Source organism: Lontra canadensis, unplaced genomic scaffold (assembly GCF_010015895.1).
Source record: "Lontra canadensis isolate GAN:19392208 unplaced genomic scaffold, GSC_riverotter_1.0 scaffold23, whole genome shotgun sequence".
NCBI lineage: Eukaryota > Metazoa > Chordata > Mammalia > Carnivora > Mustelidae > Lontra > Lontra canadensis.
This window is the reverse complement of record NW_022631017.1, coordinates 12,411,037-12,429,290: the sequence shown is the minus strand read 5'-3', so window position 1 is coordinate 12,429,290 and position 18,254 is coordinate 12,411,037. Positions and strand designations below refer to the sequence as shown.

At 34.1% G+C, this 18,254-nt stretch overlaps 1 protein-coding gene across 2 annotated transcripts in view; it reads right to left on the bottom strand.

Moving 5' to 3' along the window:
- KPNA5 (karyopherin subunit alpha 5) overlaps positions 1–18,254 on the bottom strand; it is a 47,751-nt gene that overhangs the window by 7,384 nt on the left and 22,113 nt on the right. For both annotated transcript variants that reach the window (XM_032862373.1, XM_032862375.1), the window contains exons 8-12: positions 17,971–18,070; positions 7,718–7,881; positions 5,672–5,750; positions 3,033–3,158; positions 2,134–2,261 (exon numbers count right to left, since the gene is read on the bottom strand). In XM_032862373.1, coding sequence (XP_032718264.1) covers positions 2,134–2,261; positions 3,033–3,158; positions 5,672–5,750; positions 7,718–7,881; positions 17,971–18,070 — 597 coding nt within the window. The remainder of the gene's footprint in view (positions 1–2,133; positions 2,262–3,032; positions 3,159–5,671; positions 5,751–7,717; positions 7,882–17,970; positions 18,071–18,254) is intronic.

The following is an 18,254-nucleotide window of genomic DNA, read 5'->3' as shown; positions in this document are numbered from 1 at the left end:
CATATGACCCAGCAATCGCACTACTGGGTATTTATCCTAAAGATACAATTGTAGTGATCCGAAGGGGCAAGTGCACCTGAATGTTTATAGCAGCAATGTCCACAATAGCCAAACTATGGAAAGAACCTAGGTGTCCATCAACAGATGAATGGATAAAAATGATGTGGTACAGATATACAATGGAATACTATGCAGTTATCAAAAGAAATGAAATCTTGCTATTTGTGACGACGTGGATGGAACTAGAGGGTATTATGCTTAGCGAAATAAGTCAATCAGAGAAAGACAATTATCATATGATCTCCCTGATATGAGGAAGTTGAGAGGCAACGTGGGGGGTTTGGGAGGAAAGGAATAAATGAAACAAGATGGGATTGGGAGGGAGACAAACCATAAGAGACTCTTAATCTCACAAAACAAACTAAGGGTTGCCGGGGGGAGGGAGGTAAGGAGAGGGTGGTTGGGTTATGGACATTGGGAAAGGTATGTGCTATGGTGAGTGCTGTGAAGTGTGTAAACCTGGTGATTCACAGACCTGTACCCCTGGGGCTAATAATACATTATATGTTAATAAAAAAATTAAAAAATTTTAAAAAAATGCAAGCTAGAACAAGGGGAAGATCTTGTTTTATTATTCTTTATATTCATAACATAATGAGATGGAAATGTAATGGAAAGAGGTAGAATGGAAGAGATGTTATCAATATATAAAAATATAAATCTTAGACACAAGATAATAGCACAAACGAAGGCAATAAGGCAAAGCTGTCACAACAGGTTATCTCAAAATCCTCTCAGTGATTTGTAAAATAGCTAGCAGCTGCCTGCTTGTTTTATAAATTAAGACATAAATTAAATACTCATTAGAAAATACTTCCTAAACAGTCACTTCAAGAAACCCAAAGAGTGCTGAGTTTCACAGACAAATCCATAGAACAAGAAGATTCCGTAGGAAGTCAGGCTTTTATGCAAGTGCAAAAGTAGAACCTTGTTATGGGGCAAAAGAGAGTAAAAAGCACAAGATAAAAAGAAATTTAGGAATCAATTCTGATCATAAAAGTTGTGATGATTACAAATAACAATGATAATAGTAGCTAATCTTAGTAGAGAACTTAATGTTTAGGTACCATGTTAAGTGCTTTAAATGTATGAATCCCATTTAATTTTCAGGAGACTACCATAAGGTATTATCTGTTCTCAAATTCACTTAAAAAATGAAGAAACTGGGGTGCCTGGGTGGCTCAGTGGGTTAAGCCTCTGCCTTCAGCTCAGGTCATGATCTCAGGGTCCTAGGATGGAGCCCTGCATCTGCCTCTCTGCTCAGCAGGGAGCCTGCTTCCTCCTCTCTCTCTGCCTGCTTCTCTGCCTACTTGTGATCTCTATCTGTCAAATAAATAAATAAAATCTTAAAAAAAAAATGAAGAAACTGTGGATCAGACAGGTAAAATGACTTTGTCAAGGCCACACAACTTTTACTGAAAGAACAGGATTTGAAAGCAGCCTGACTTCAAAGCCCATGTACCTAGTATTTATGTTTTTAGTAAAAGAAACAAGTAAACAAACAACAAAAGGCCTATCAAAAAAGCTATTGTGAAAAAGAAAAAAAGGAAACAATTATAGGGAAAGAAAAGATACCATCCACAGGTAAAGCTAACAACTGACTAGGAGAACATTACTATATTAACAAATGTCTATTTCAGTATTATCTTTTATTTTATTTTTAAAAATTATTTTAAATAAGTGGATGTTCAAATTCATTAGCCATTTCTATATAATACAGTTATATGCATGTGACTCTAATAGTATAAAAAAATATTTAATGTCCATTAGAGTATATTTTGCAAATTAATATAAACTGTTCTTTTTCGGATTTTTAATCTCTGATTTTTCATAAATAGTCTGCCAAGGCAAGTGATGTTAACTATCCTTTACTGAAAAACATAAAAAACAAAAAACTACTGTGAATGAATAATATAACTGATATAACAAATGCTTTCATCTAACATTAAAAATGCATTTTAAACTGACTTAGAAATAGTATTTTAGTTTCATCAACAAATATAAAGTATGTAGTACTTCATTTTATTCCATGTGCATTTAAAAAAATAAATATAAAAAAACCCTGTATCACACCTTATTTGTTCTGGAGTACCTCCTGATGTTGCATTAGTTATAGCCCAAGCTGCTTCTTTCCTGGTGCGAAACTCTGCTTTCTGAAGAATCTCAATCAAAACAGGAAAAATATTTGCATCTATAACAGCCTGAGGAGGAAAATGATACAACATAGACAGTCCCAATGCTATTTTAAAAATGTTATAAGTAGAGAAAATATAAGACCCGTCGGCTTTAAAAATGACTATTTGGAAATAACTTTGGAAATCTTTCTAATCTTCCAACAAACTTTCACATACTTTCAAGACTGGAAAATATATTAACAGAATATTAATTTTAAAGATGATAAAGCTCAGTTGGTTAAGGGTCTGCTTTTGGCTCAGGTCATGATCCCAGAGACCTAGGACTGAGACCCACATCCTGCTCCCCACTCAACGGGGAGCCTGCTTTTCCCTCTGTCCTTCACCCCACTCACATTCTCTTTCTCTCAAATAAATAAATAAATAAAATCGTTTAAAAAAAAGATGATAAAGCACAAGGTAAATACTTGATCAAAATGGATAGGTAATTTTTGACTCAAGAAGCTTGATAAGACCCTAATAAATCATTACTTAAAAGTTGAGAGGAAGATCATTACCAAACTTATTTAAAACTAATAAAAATCAATCCCTTTTTAAGACTAGCCTTATGCATGCAGCACTGTGGGCAGTTTTATACACACACACACAAAATTCCTCACTAGATTACTATAAATGAATGTTATTATTTTAGAGGACAAAAGACCATGTTCTATAAAATACTTTTCAGTAATTTTTTTTAAGTAACTCACTAAAAAAAAAAAAAATCATTGATAAAATGCTGACTTTTGTCCAAACTGACTTAAGAGATCTTGCTGCTTTCTTAGATCTGGAAGGATTTACCTGAATCTGAGCTCTATTTCCAGCAGTGATGTTAGAAACAGTCCAGCAGGCTTCTTTTCTGATTGATTCCTTTGGGCTACTCAACAAATGTAAGAGACATGGTAATGCAGAGCAATTCAAAATTACCTGAAACAGAAATCAGGAATGGTAACAAAGTTTTATAGCAAAAAACTACACAAAGATAGGCTAATGATTTATAGAAATACAAAAATCACTCTTGAAAAACTAAATTAAGAAAAAAGAAATTCATCTCAAAGTAAAACTTAGGTGCTTGCTACCGTCTCCTCCCCCACTTCACCAAACATGCTGCAGTAAAGTGCTCTGTCAAACCACTAAAATGTGAATAAGCAGGACACTGAGAAGTGTGTCCCTCATATTTATGAATACACTCAAGAATTCAACTGATATGACACTTCAAGAGAGATTTAGTGACTGATCATTATCCAACCTCTAGTTTTACCAAATGAAATGAAAAAAAAAAAAAAAAAAAATCAAACATTTTGAAAGTACCTGACCTCAGAATAGGTGATCTCTGTCTGTCAAATAAATAAATAAAATCTTTAAAAAAAAAAAAAAAAAGAAACCTCAATGTACAGAATAAGTCAATTTTTTCATTAAACTTTTTTTACTATTCTGCTTTTCTTTCAGAACATACTAAAGAAGTATGCTCCGAGCAGAGAAAGACAATTATATGGTTTTACTTGTATGTGGAACATAAGGAATAGCATGGAGGACATTAGGAGAAGGAAGGGAAAGATGGAGGGGATTTTGGAAATCAGAGCAGGAGATGAACCATGAGAGACTATGGACTCCTCTGGGAACAAACTGAGTGAGGGTTTCAGAGGGGAGGGAAGTGGGGGGAATGGGTTAGCCTGGTGATGGGTATTAAGGAGGGCACGGACTGCATGGAGCACTGGGTGTTAAACACAAACAATGAATCATGGAACACTACATCAAAAACTAATGATGCACTATTTGGTAACTAACAAAACATAATAAAATTTTTAAAAAATTTTAAAAATGTAAATTAAAGTGAAAGTAAAAAATTAAAATACTTTGTTTAAAAAAAAAATAAGTAAAATTTCAAACATAGGGAGTGCCTAGGTGACACAGTTGGTTAGGGATCCAAAACCAAGGTTTTGGTTCAAGTCAAAATCTCAGGATTGTGGAGATTGGGTCCCAAGTGTGGCTCCACGCTCAGTGAAGAGTGTGCTTGTCCCTCTCCCTCCCACTCTGTCCCTACCTTCACTGCTAATGTGTGCTCTCTCTCTTAAATAAATAAATAAATAAAATCTTAAAAAAAAAAAAAAAGGAAGTATGTTCTACTTTGTTCCTTTACATCTTTATACTCTTCCTTCTACAGCATAATTATGTTCCTATTTTCAGAATACCCACAATGACTTACATTAAATTTACTTGGTGAAGAATGTATGAAGCAGTATACACTTTTCTGCTGAAAAGTGTTATGTTTAGAAGGGCATTCTCATTTAAAGCTATTTTCAATCAATAACTATCAATTACTAAGGATCAACTGTTTAATAACTAATATACCTAAATAGGACTTGAAAAGATTAAACCTGAAAGATAATATGTAAATTAAAATAAAGTTTAAGTTATGGTGGCAAACAAAGGAGAATCTAATGTGTTACAGAGTTTCAGTTCCTATCTTCAAGAAAAATTGCTCCAGATCTAAAGTCAATTGTGATCACACCATTTCTGGTATCTCACTATTCTCCAAAAGACAGACGGACAGACACACACACACACACATAGTTACAAATCTGGAAAATATTTCCTTGCTATCTTTCCTTCCATTCTCATAATCTAGGTCTTCAATCTGCTATAAAAGGCCCTCCTATTTCCAACCAACCCCATACTTAAACTATAATCAATCACCCTTTCACTAACAGGTCCTTCTCCAGTCAAGCTTAATGTCTCTTAAATACAACTCACAAGGGGCACCTGGGTGGCTCAGTGGGTTAAGCCTCTGCCTTCAGCTCAGGTCATGATCTCAGGGTCCTGGGACCAAGCCCCGCATCCAGCTCTCTGCTCAGCAGGGAGCCTGCTTCCTCCTCTCTCTCTGCCTGCCTCTTTGCCTACTTGTGATCTCTCTGCCAAATGAATAAAATCTTTAAAAAAAAATACAACTCACACACGTCTGCTTCTACACCTATGTTCACATAAATCTCTTCTAGTTTACTTAAGTTATTCCCCAACTTAAGGATATAGCTTTAATTATAACTTCTTTATGGAATCTACAAAGATTTCTCAGCACAGTAATTTCTTTTTTAAAGTTCTATAGCATTTACTGACCAATCAGTTCTCAAGAAACATACACTGATAGGTAATTTGCTTTGCTTTACTATATATTTTCTCAATTTTATTTTAAATCCCTCAAGAGCCAACCTACAATCTTGTACTTCTTTGTATCGATATAGATCTAGGACAGTGCTTTCACATATAGCTATTCAAGACTGATCACTTATTATCAAGAATATGCTCACTGTCACATTATAGATGCTTATATAATTATAGTAATGCTAAAGTCTTGATTAATATGTTACCAAGTCGTATGAAACTAAATAAATTTCTTAAAATCCATTATCTCAACATTTTATCATATTAAAGTCTGAACTCACCTGTGTTTGAATATCATCACCAGTCACAATATTACCAACTGCTCTTAATGCAGGCGATACAACTTTATAATCATTATGCCTAAAAATAATAAAAACATGAACTCACATACTATGCAAGAGTTAAAATTTACAAAAGAATTGCAAAAATAATACAGAATAGTCCTATATATCTTTACCCAGAGATCCTGCTCAAGTTTCACTAATTATGCCAGTAATACTTCTGTAATAAAGAATCTAATCCAGGCTTATGTATTATACCAAGCTGTTATGTCTCTAGTCTCTTCTAATTAAAAAGTTTCTATTTTTTCCTTTATTTCATGATCTTGGCATTTATAATAATCATAAAGCAATTATAGGTTTTGTCCGTTTCCTCATGATTAAGATACAAATGATATACTCTTAGTTAGGATATCACAAATGCAACCATCTTTTCAATACAAAGGATAGCATCTTATACCTGTTTTGTCCACAATAGTGGCACTGAATTCCAGTCACTTAAAATGGTGTCTGTCAGATTTCTCCACTTCAATATTACTGTTTTTCCCTTTATAATTAGTATTTTTGAGAGGATATACTTTTAGACTATGTTAAATCCCATTCCTTATGCCACTTTCACCAATGACTACTTTCACCACCTCTTGATGTGTATTGTCTGAATTATCAATATTGTTGCCAATGATAATTTTGTAATACCATCATTCCAACTTTTCAGTCTATCTATTGATAGACTTTTCAGTCTATCTATTGATCTACCTACTTATTTTAGTGGGGCTCGTGAATTCCTATTTTATTCAATGCTATAACATATTATTATAATTTATTTTAATGCTCAAATCATCTGAAGCTTGGAAGTTGGAACAGCAGGAGTCCCTGCAAGCGGGTTTGTGTGTTCTTTTGATAGTTCTTCACTCTTTAAGCACTTACTACTTTCCGGGTTCATCTTATTTTTTCTCAATCCCAGCCCTAGAATCAGCCATTTATCCAAGAATTTTGGTTCCTGTTAATGAAGAGTAGCATTTAAAAACCAAGACCTGGTGTGTTCAGCTTTTTCGAATAGATGTGTCACTACTCCCACACCCTTTAAGAGGACACATACACACACATTTATTTCTACATCTATCTCTTTATGTTGAAAGCCATGAGTTCACATTCTCCAGTTCTAATCTAATACCACAAGATTATTCTGGCTTTCCTCCTTTCCATATTTGTATCTCCATTCTCTTAGAATAAGAAACTGGCTTCTGATCCAGCTAGGCTGTTATCCATCATGTGTTGCTCCAGCCTGCTTGTTATTCTGCTCTAGTGGGTGCCATCCTCAAGCTTGAGCCCTAATCCCCCCATTGGACCTGCCTGCCTACCCTTCTCAGATGCTGTCCTTGGAGTAGAGCCACAACCCCTTCTCAGACCTCTCTTCTTTGTGCCATCTGCTTCATTTGAACCTACCTAATGGCTTTTTGACAAAAGACGTAGTATAATAAGTCTTTTTAAAGAAAAAGATAAAGAAACTATCATTTTAAAACAAATTCTCTTACAAGTTTTTAACTTCTTTTATAAAAAATCTGTTCTTTTTAAAGAAGGTAGCAATAATAGTCTAGCAAGTAAAATTACTAAAACACGTGAATTACTAAATGGACTTTTACAGAAATTAGTTACTGTAGTGAACAATTACAGTTACTGTAATGAATAATAAACTAGATTACTGGTTCTGTACAAGCAGGTACCAAGTTCTATACTTCATTAATAATATGTGGTATAATACTCTAGGAGCTAATAGGCATTCCATCTATACCTGTTGAATTAAGTCCCTGCCAGTCATAAAAAGATTAAAAACAGTGAAATACATTCACAAAATGATAGCTCCAACTAAGGATGGGATACAAATTTAAGAAGGTCAACTCTTCACATTATAGCTGTTCTGAAAAATGAGGCTGATGGCTTTTCAATACTTCCTGAAGATAGTCACTTTTAAGATCTTTATAAGGCCATTACTCTAACTGCTAAATTTAATACACAATCATACAATTATTAATCATAAATTATAGTTACATCAAAAGTTCCACCAATCTTCGACAGACTCCAGAATCAATGACTGCTTGAATTTTATCATTGGGTCCATCAGAAAGATAAGAAAGGGCCCAGCATACATCTGCTAATACATCTGGGTCACTGCTAAACAACAATCGTGACAAGACATTTAAGCAAGGTGAAACCTGGAAGAAAAGAAAAGAGCCAATATTTAACAATTTTCTCTGTTTATGACCAAATTTCTTTAGGAAAAATATAGAAACCCATTTTAAAATAAAAATTCAATGCTATAAAAATGCCGGAAAAATTGAAATGTTCTATTGTCTTAAAAAATAATGATCATATATGAGAACATGTAACTGATTGTTTCCAATTAATCTTTTTTTTAAAAGATTTATTTATTTTAGAGAGAGAGAGACAGCACAAATGAGTTCGGGGAGGGAAAGAGGGAGAAAGAGAAGGGAAGCAGACTCCCCAAAGAGCAGGGAGCTCAATGCAGGGCCTGATCCCAGGACCCTGAGATTATGATCTGACCTGAAACCAAGAACTGGACGCTTAACCAACTGAGCCACGCAGGAGCCCCTCCAATTAATCTTACATTAGATATGTATAATTTAAAACTTTTAAGAGTAACAAAATACATGTTTGAGATCCCCTATCTTTAAATCACACACATAACATACCCAAAAAAGGCATACCAAAATTAAGAGAAGTAAAAATGTTTTAGTTAACTAAAAATGTTTAATTTTTTAAGTGTTTAATATGATCATGAAATATGATCTAACTAAAATAAACCTCACCCTACTTATTACATGTACATTACTAGAAACAAATCTAATAATCAGTTGAAGACTAAAGGTGTAGAAAATACAAAAAGAAATCTGAAAGGTTTTTAAATGAAAGTCACTAATAAACTGTACTTCTTAATGTACTGAAACCCTGAATTTTTAATTACAAAAAAGGAAAACCACATACATCACAAGAGATTTTAATCCCTCTAGCATTAATATTACAACTACTTAGTTGTGAAATGAGCATATCACTTCACTTCTCTGAGACTCAGTTTCCAAATCTGTGACACAAAGGCTGAATTAGAGAAATTCTATGATCCTTCCTTTCTCAAACTGGACAGTCCTAGATTCACTAGCTGTATGACCATGGGCAAATTATCTAATATTTCTGAAACACAATTTCTTCATTTACAAAACAGGGATAAAACAATATTGTTAAATTACTAAGAATGCATGTAGCATCTTAGAACAGTATCTGACATGTAGTAAGCACAAAGATATTAGCTCTTTTTATTGCCATGATCAGTATTGATTCTACTACAATCCTTAAAGTTTTTTTTATAGAGGTTTTTTTTTTTTTAAGATTTTTATTTATTTATTTGACAGAGAGAGAGAAATGGCACAATCGGGGGAGCAGCAGGTAGAGGCAGAGGGTGAAGTATGGGATCATGACCTGAGCCAAAGTCAGATGCTTAATCAACTGAACTACCCAGCTGCCCCATGTTTTTTGTTTCGTTTTGTTTTAAGATTTTATTTATTTGACAGAGATCACAAGTAGGCAGAGAAGCAGAGAGAGAGGAGGAAGCAGGCTCCCTGCTGAGCAGAGTCCGATGTGGGGCTTGATCCCAGGATCCTGGGATCATGATCTGTGCTGAAGGCAGAGCCACTGAGCCACCCAGGCAACCCTCTCCCCTTTTTTTTTAACAGCAACCTAAAGTATACCTCAAGTAAGAGCTGTATATGAAATTTAGATATACCACAAATAAAGAGTAATGACAGCTTTTTTAAGGTTCCAGTACTTAAGATAAATTTTCTCTTTACCTCTGCTTTAAAGATTGCCAGTACATAAACTATAACCTTCTAAAAATACTTATCTATCTTTTCACTGCGCCCTTCTGTCAGGATGACACTAGGGCCCATGAACAAAAAACAAAGTTTGCTTTTTAAAAAAAGTTTTGTAATAGATGTGTTTGTAAGTTAATAAAACAAATCTGTACAACTAGATCCTTTCCAAACAATCATGCCTTCACCCTTGTCAATGACCTCCTCCTTCCTTGAACAGAGAAATGTGAGAATCATTTTTTAAAGCAAATATAAATTTTTGAGTTAAAAAAATAAGCATACAGATCTGTATCTTTTTACTGATTTAAAAAATGAAGCACTACAGATTTCTAGTTGTAAGGGAGCAAAATAAAACCATTTCTGACCCACTGTCTTCTCAGAAACAAGGAAAAGAAGAAAGTGAAATATAAATCTCATTTCTAAGGAATACAGCAGACATCTGTAATCATGCCCACAATATATTGTGGACAGGATTACGAGAAGAGAAAGGGGATACCTCAATGCCTGGAGAGGGAACTACCAATAAGAAGAAAGCTAATTTTAAAAAAAAGAAGAAGAAGAAGCTAATTTATCCTGCAACAATCACTTCAAAGAGCTTAAAGAATCAGAAGTGCCAGTTATCATGGAGGGCACAGAAGAGGAATGGTGCTAAAACAGGAAGAAACTTTAAAAGGTTAAATGAGAAACATGTTAGACTATAGGTAGGTGTCTAATATTCTTAATGCTACCAAAGACTAGAGGTTTATTTTAAGGAACTGAAAAATGAGAAGTGATTTAAGGAACTGAAAAATGAGAAGTGAACTGTAGAAACTGAACTTTGGGGTATCAGATATACACGAGTTTGAAATAAAGCACGAGACCAGAAATTACAGATTAAGTAAAAGCTTACATACTGATGGATGAAAGCCTCTAGTCCTCTTCCAATGTCCAGCTTGCCCCTCTCTAGTAGTATTATCTATTTTACACCTCAACCCAATCTATTTACTTTCCAGCAGAACACTGGAAAATCTGTCTCTAGAGAAACGAATGGTCTCAGAAAACACAGAAATTTTGAGTTTCTCATAGAAAACATGGTTTTGCTGCCCAATTACTCTATAATGAAGCCCAAGAAATGACGAATCTAAACACTCACCTCTCTATCTATTTTTCATTTTAGCTTTTAGTATCTGCCTCCTAAGTATGTCCAGAGTGCCCAGGATCAACAGTTATGTGAGATTTCCCAGTAAAAAAGAGACTAAGACAAAGAAACCATAAACAAAACAAAAACATACAGAGAAGCAGACGCCAGAAAAAAGAAAACTTCAAAAAAATTATAAATCCTCGGGTAGATAATTTGCTGAGTCCATAAAAAAAGCTGTAACACCGATACAGAAAAATTCCACCTAAAGATGAGTAATCAGAGAACAAAAAAAATCCTTGAAAATGATTGTGAAAATAAAAATTTCAAAAAAATGTGAATGATAAAACTCAGAAAATCACAGAAAATTTATCAAAAAAAAAAGTCTTAAGCCTTATTAATGTGAATTACAGTAAGTTTGGAATACATAAATAGTCAACAATTCCTAACTGAGGAATTTATATTTTAGTGGAAGAAAGATTTTTTAAAAAATTAAATGTATAATACATTTTTTTTTAAAGATTTTATTTATTTGTTTGACAGACAGAGATCACAAGTAGGCAGAGAGGCAGGCAGAGAGAGAAGGGGAAGCAGGTTCCCTGCTGAGCAGACAGCCCGATGCGGGGCTCGATCCCAGGACCCTGAGATCATGACCTGAGCCGAAGGCAGAGGCTTAACCAACTGAGCCACCCAGGCGCCCCATATAATACATTTTTAAAAACATGTATTATATTAAAAGTTACTAAGAAAAAAGTTAAGAGTAAAATGTGGAGGTCAGTGGCTGGGGTAGTAAGAGATTACATTATTATGCAGGGTAGTCGCAGTAGAGCTCATGGAAAAGGTAACTTATAAGCAAGCACTTACAGAAGATGAGGAAATTATGCAGATATTAAGCAGATATTAAGCATTAAGTTGTAGGCCAGTAGTTCTCAAAGTGTGGTCCATGGACCCCTGAAGGATTCTTGAAACCTTGGGGGAAGATGCCAAAACCATTTTCATAATTATACTAACACATAATTGGTCTTTTTCATTTTGTTGATATTTGCACTAAAGCTACAAAAGCAATGGTGGGTAAAACTCAGCATAAATCAAGGCAGTGATACCAAAATGTACCACAGATCTTTATATTCTTTATGTTCACAAACTTGCAAAGAGGCGGGGTAGGGGGATGATGCCTGTTTCATTTAAGAATTTACCTTGTAAAAGCAATAAAAATTACTAATTTTATTAATTCTCAATTTTTGAATACATGTCTTTTGAAGACATTGTGAGATGTAATGGGAAATATGCATACACACACACATATACATATAAAATACATTTTAAAAATATATTTACTGGCCTATTTGAGAACCAACTGCAGCTATTATCATGGTACTTCACCCCTAAAACTTCAGCATGTGTCTCCTAAGAAAAATGGCATTTCTTTACATTCTTCTAAGACAATATAATTGTCACATCCAAAAATTTTTCACTGGTACAATAATATTTCTAAGGTCTAAAGCAAATTTAAATATTTTAAGCTAAGACTTAATTTTGATCCATGATCTAATCAGTAATTAAACATTGCATTTATTTGTTGTATCTCATTAGTACCTAAAAGTAAAGTCAGGTTTATTGAAGTAAAAATTACAGTAAAAATAATTCTTTTTAAGTGTACAGTTCTAGTGAGAGTTCCGACAAATACATTCAGTTGTATAGCTACCACCCAATCACAAGACAGAACACTTCTATCAATCTCTGAAACTACCCTCCTGTCCCTTTCAGGGAATCACTGATCTGATTTTGTTTCATAGTTTTGTCTTCCCCAAAATATTATATTAATGAAATCATACAAAACATAGCATTTGTGTGTGGCTTCTTTCAATTAGCTTAATTCTTGTGAGATTCACTCACAGTGCTGCATGTACAAAGGAAAAACCTTCTTCCTTTTTATTGTTGAATCACAGTCCACCTTATGAATGAAACATAATTTGTTTATCCATGTACCAGCTGATGTACATTTGGGTTGTTTCCAATTTTTGGTGATTATGAATAAAGCTCTCATAAACATTTATGTACAGGTCTTTTTGTAGACATACTATGTCCTATTCCCTGGGTAAGTATACCATATTCCTAAATAGCACAATAAGAAACTGCCTTCTTCCTAAAGTGTCTGTGCTATTTTACATTTTTACCATCAATGTTTAAGAACTTCAGTTGCTATCCATCTTGTCAGCACTTGGTATTATTAGCTTTTTAGATTTTAACCATTCTAATAGATGTCTGCCTTTACTGTTTTTTAATCTTTAACAGCTCCTCAGTCTATTTGTGTGCTTTCACACCACTGATACTCTTAAGAGTCCAGGACATTTATTTCACAAACCATTCTTCACTTCTGATTTGTCTTACTGTTACCTCATTATTAGATTGAAACTAAACATTTCCAGCCAGGGTGTTACATAGGTGATGAGGTGTTATTTTTAGTCATGTCCCATCTAAAGGGACAAAAATCAGTTTTCCCTTCATTAGTAATGTTGAACTTAATCATTTGGTTAAGGTGATTAAAGAATTTTAATTCTCAACAGTAAATAAATTCTCAACAGTAAATTCTCAACAGTAAATAAAACTCCCTCAATCCCCTTTGTAATTAATAAATATTCTGTAGGGCAATACTTCCAAACCACATCAATATTCTGTTCCCCAACAATCTTTCACCTAAATGTTTTAGAACTCATTGATGATTCCTGCCTAAATCACTTATTAGCATGGTGGTTGACCTTTCTAATATGAAGTCCTTCTACAAGTATTAACTGGGATCCTTCTGTAAAAGAGCTTTCTTTCCCCATTTTTAGTATCAGGATAGACTCACAGGTTTTTTTTTTTTTTTTAAGATTTTATTTCTTTATTTGTGAGAGAGAGAGTGTGTGTGCACACAAGCAGGGGAAGTGGCATATAGAGGGAGAAGCAGGCTCCCCACTGAGCAAGGAGCCCCATGCAGGACTTGATCCCAGAAACCTGGGATCATGACCTGAGCTGAAGGCAGATGCTTAACCAACTGAGCTACCCAGGCTTCACAGATTCTTTTTATTCAATATGTTAAAAGTATTTCCTTTCCTTAATTCATCTTGATCCTCAAACAGTACCAAATTTGGCTAAAGGAACCCCTACCTGAATATACTTCGGAAGTACAGCCAACAGAATTTACTGATGGAGTGACTATAGAGAATGAGATAAAAGAGAAAGCAGGCAAAAAATGTTAAAGTACCTCATTTAATAATGGAAGATGGAAATTCTATTAACTGATATGAAAGACTGCTGGCATAGAAGGTTCTGGGGGAAAATAACAGGAATTATATTTTAAATATGTTAAGTTTAAGATATCTATTATATATCCAAATAAAGATGCTGAGTTTGGAGTCAAAAAAAACATCTGAGCCAACCACTAGAATCTGAAAGTTGCTGGCATGTGGATGACATTTAAAGTCACAGAAAGGGAATATCAATAAGGAATTGAATGCAGATAAAGATAAGAAAAAGCCAAAACCATTCACTTTGTACTCAACCTAAGGAGGAAAAAGAGAAGAAGAGGAACTAATATATGAAATTGAGTCAGAGCAATCATTGAGGTAGAAGGAAAACTTAAGAGAGAAGTGGCCTGAAAATGAAGTGAAAAAAAATTACATAGGAAAAGGAAGTGATCAAATGCATCACATGACGGCAATAGATCACATAAGATGAAGACTGAGAAATCAATGTGATGTAGCAAGTCATTTAAGATGAGGTCTAAACATTCGCCCCTGGATTTCACAATGTGAAGACACATGTGCACTTAGTGAAAGCCGACTCAGTGTAATCACTGAGAGAAAATTCCGACTGAAGTGGATTCAACAAGAATGAAAGGAGAGAGAGGAGACAATGAGACTAGACAAATGAGGAATTTTACTATAAAACAAAGCAAAGAAATGGATGGCAATAAACATGGAAGCTAATAAGGCTTTCAGGGACCAAGAAAAGATTTAATATGAGAGAAATAACAGTATATTTTTATAGTATTGAGAATGATGTAGGAGAGAGTAAAATAAATTACTAATGTTGGAGAGGAAAGGAGTGATGGACCTGGAGCGATGACCCTGAAAAGGGAAAACAGAAAGCTATGTTGTGTTCAAACAGATGAATTAACTTTATAAAGCAGCATGGCTAAAGTAACCAACAATGACAGGAATGTATAATGGTACAAATGACAAGATGGCAAATGTAGTGATGGTAGTAATCTATGGAAGTTCTCTTCAATTTTCTCAGTGAAGAAGCAGGGTCATAAGTTGAGAATAAGGAAGGAGAAAGAAGTAGAGGTAGGACAGAAGAGAAAATAAGAAACAGTCTCCTAGTTGAGAAATCCTATTTTTTTTTTTGGCCAGCTGTTAAAATATCTATTTGCCATTATAAATGTGAATTGGCCTGAAATTCAGATAACCACATAGCTTCTCAAGATTCATATAATTTCTCAAAGTCCTTAATGCTCCATTAGATGTCTCATAAAGGCAATCATTTTAAAAAAGGAAGCTTAGAAAACTGTGTTTTAGACTAGCAGTTTTCTGAATTATAAATTTTATAAATTTCAGTATCTTTCAAAAAAGCAAATTCTTCAGGAAAAGCATCTCTATGAGAAAAACTTTTTAAAAATGAGTCCTTTGGGGCACCTGGGTGGCTCAGTGGGTTAAAGCCTCTGCCTTAGGCTCAGGTCATGATCTCAGGGTCCTGGGACTGAGCCCCGCATTGGAGTCTCTGCTCAATGGGGAGCCTGCTTCCCCGTCTCTCTCTGCCTGCCTCTCTGCCTACTTGTGATCTCTCTCTCTCCGTGTCATATAAATAAATAAAATCTTTTTTTAAAAAATGTGTTAAGCAGAAAAAAAGGAACGATGAAATATGGCATTTTAAACTAATTATATATTTACAACTATTATCACATAATTATTATTTTAACATATACACATACAGATGCAAGCTATTTTAAAAGCAAAGGGGGAAAAAACCTCCAAACTCTTAAAAGGACTTTGTATTTTAAAGAAAGAAATTTCAAATGAAAAGCAATGCATAAACCAAAGTTCACTGGGTAAAAACTCAATAAAAATATAGTTATCCCATACCATTTTTTAAGAGGTAAAATAAAGGGAAAAATGAAGAGGGCGATATTGGAGTGGTAGACAAACCATGAGAGACTATAGACTCCTCTGGGAAACAAAAGAAAGGTTTCAGAAGGGAGGGAGGTGGGGGGTATATGTGAGCCTGATGATGGGTATTAAGGAGGGTACGGACTGCATGAAACACTGGGTGTTATACGCAAACAATGAATCACAGAACACTACATCAAAAACCAATGATGTACTGTATGGCAATTAAGATGACACAGTAAAAATAAATAAATAAAAGGTAAAATAGATTACTATGATTGCTAAAACCATGAATATATATATAATTAGCAAGCCAATTCTATATATGCAAGTCTAAACCTATAAATAGCCGGTGAAGGATTCACCATCATCAGTTGAATTAACCCTTATTACCTCCTCAGACAAAATATGAACATTTTCTTTCCTTTCAATTTTATAATAATCATTGCCAAATGATGTTTTTATATATAATTTTTTTTAAAAGGTCATTGAAGGGTACTGTGTACCACATAAATAATCTTTTCCTTGTATTATACCCAGGTCAAATACTCATACCTTGTCCTTCTACTATTAAAGTTAAAATTATAAAAAATCCTTTTAATCTAACTAAGGCCACTAGTGCAACATTATTTCATAACTTCCTTCCTTGGGGAGTTGTGGTATATAGTTTACTGAAAAGTTTTCTAAGATATATATCTATTAAACCAAATTTCTGATTAAAATAATAATTTTGGGGGTGCTTGGGTGGCTCAGTAAGTTAAACATCTGACTCTTGATTTTGGCTCAGGTCATGATTTCATGGGTCATGAGATCAAGCCCTGCATGAGTGGGGAGGGAGGTCCCTGATCAATGGGGATCTGCTTGAGATTCTCTCCCTCTGCCTCTCTCCCCACATGCATGTGTGCCTTTTCTATTCTCTCTCTCAAAGAAATATAAATCTTTAAAAAAAAAAAAAAAAAACCTTTTATTTTTAGCATACTTTATAATACTTTAAACTAGCTTCTTAGTCATGTTATGTACTTGTCAATAAACATGGAATAGAATAGGCATGGATGGTTACAGAAAAATTTTATGAACTATGATTAAACCCATACATGCTACGGGCTATGGGAAAAGATCAACAGATTGATGGGGGTTCCTGGGTGGCTCAGTTTTTAAGCGTCTGCCTTCAACTCAGGTCATGATCCCAGGGTCCTGGGATCAAGCCCTGAGTCAGGCTCCGTGGGAAGCCTGCTTCTCTCTCTCCCATTCTCCCTGCTTGTGTTCCGTCTCTTACTGCGTCTCTGTCAAATAAATAAATAAAATCTTAAAAAAAAAAAAAAAGGTCAATTGATGATAGTACCAATGAGATTTTAAAGTCATGTTGGTGGTTCAGATGAAATATGGCTAAAATCATGCATTTTTCAAACTGGAATGGTAAAAGTATAAATGAGAAGGCATACCAACTCATGCATCATATTTTTCAATTAGGAATTTCTTATTTTTTGCCTCCAGCAACTTTTAAATCCTCACCAGATTTTGAGCACTTCTTAGTGCTATGGTCAGTATTTCCCTTTCATTCCTAGATACTGAATTAGAAAGAAGTATGATGGTAGCCCAGAAATTTACCTACATTCTATCTTTTTAACATCTTATTGGTTAAGAAAATAGAACTAGGTTAGAAATTTATTAATAATCTATTCTTTTAGCAGCAGAATATGAGCAGATGGGGGAACAGATATTCTAAACAGATAAAAAGTACACTGGGAAAGCACAAACCCCTGTGGACTAATTACTTTTCCAATTTTACAACTTATAGGACTAATAGCTTTTCCAATTTTACAACTAATGAATTACCTTAACCTTTTTGGAGGCTTCAATTTTGCTTATAGGAAATAAATGAGAAGAACTAGATTAGAAGATTTTTAAAGTCAACACTAACATACATAAACATCAAGTGACACTGTTTGCTAAGAGGCAATCACGACATAAAGTAACGGTAGAAGGGAAACTTCCTTTCTATTGTATATTCTCTAGACTTTGAGTATGTGCAAATATTGTATAGTCAATAATTACTAAAAAACCATAAAGTTCCTTCAATCTCTAAAAGTCTATTATAAGGAGACTCAAAAGTTTACGTACATAAATTCCTTAATTTGTATATTTTACTCATACCTTACTAAAGTTTGGAGGAGGGTTTTTGCCTCTACATAAATTTGAGAGGGCCCATACAGCATTTCTGGTTGTTGTAAGTCTGTTTGAATTTGTTAATAACCTGCCAAAAAAAAAAACAACAACAGAAAAGAAAAAGAAAAAAGAAAATTGTCACTTTACATTCATTTTTTCTCTTTAGCTATTTTATATCATAAAATATAAAAATTCTCAATATATTTATAACACAGTCAATGTGGTAAAGTAGGAAAAGGTAATTTAAAAAAATTATATATATATATATATAT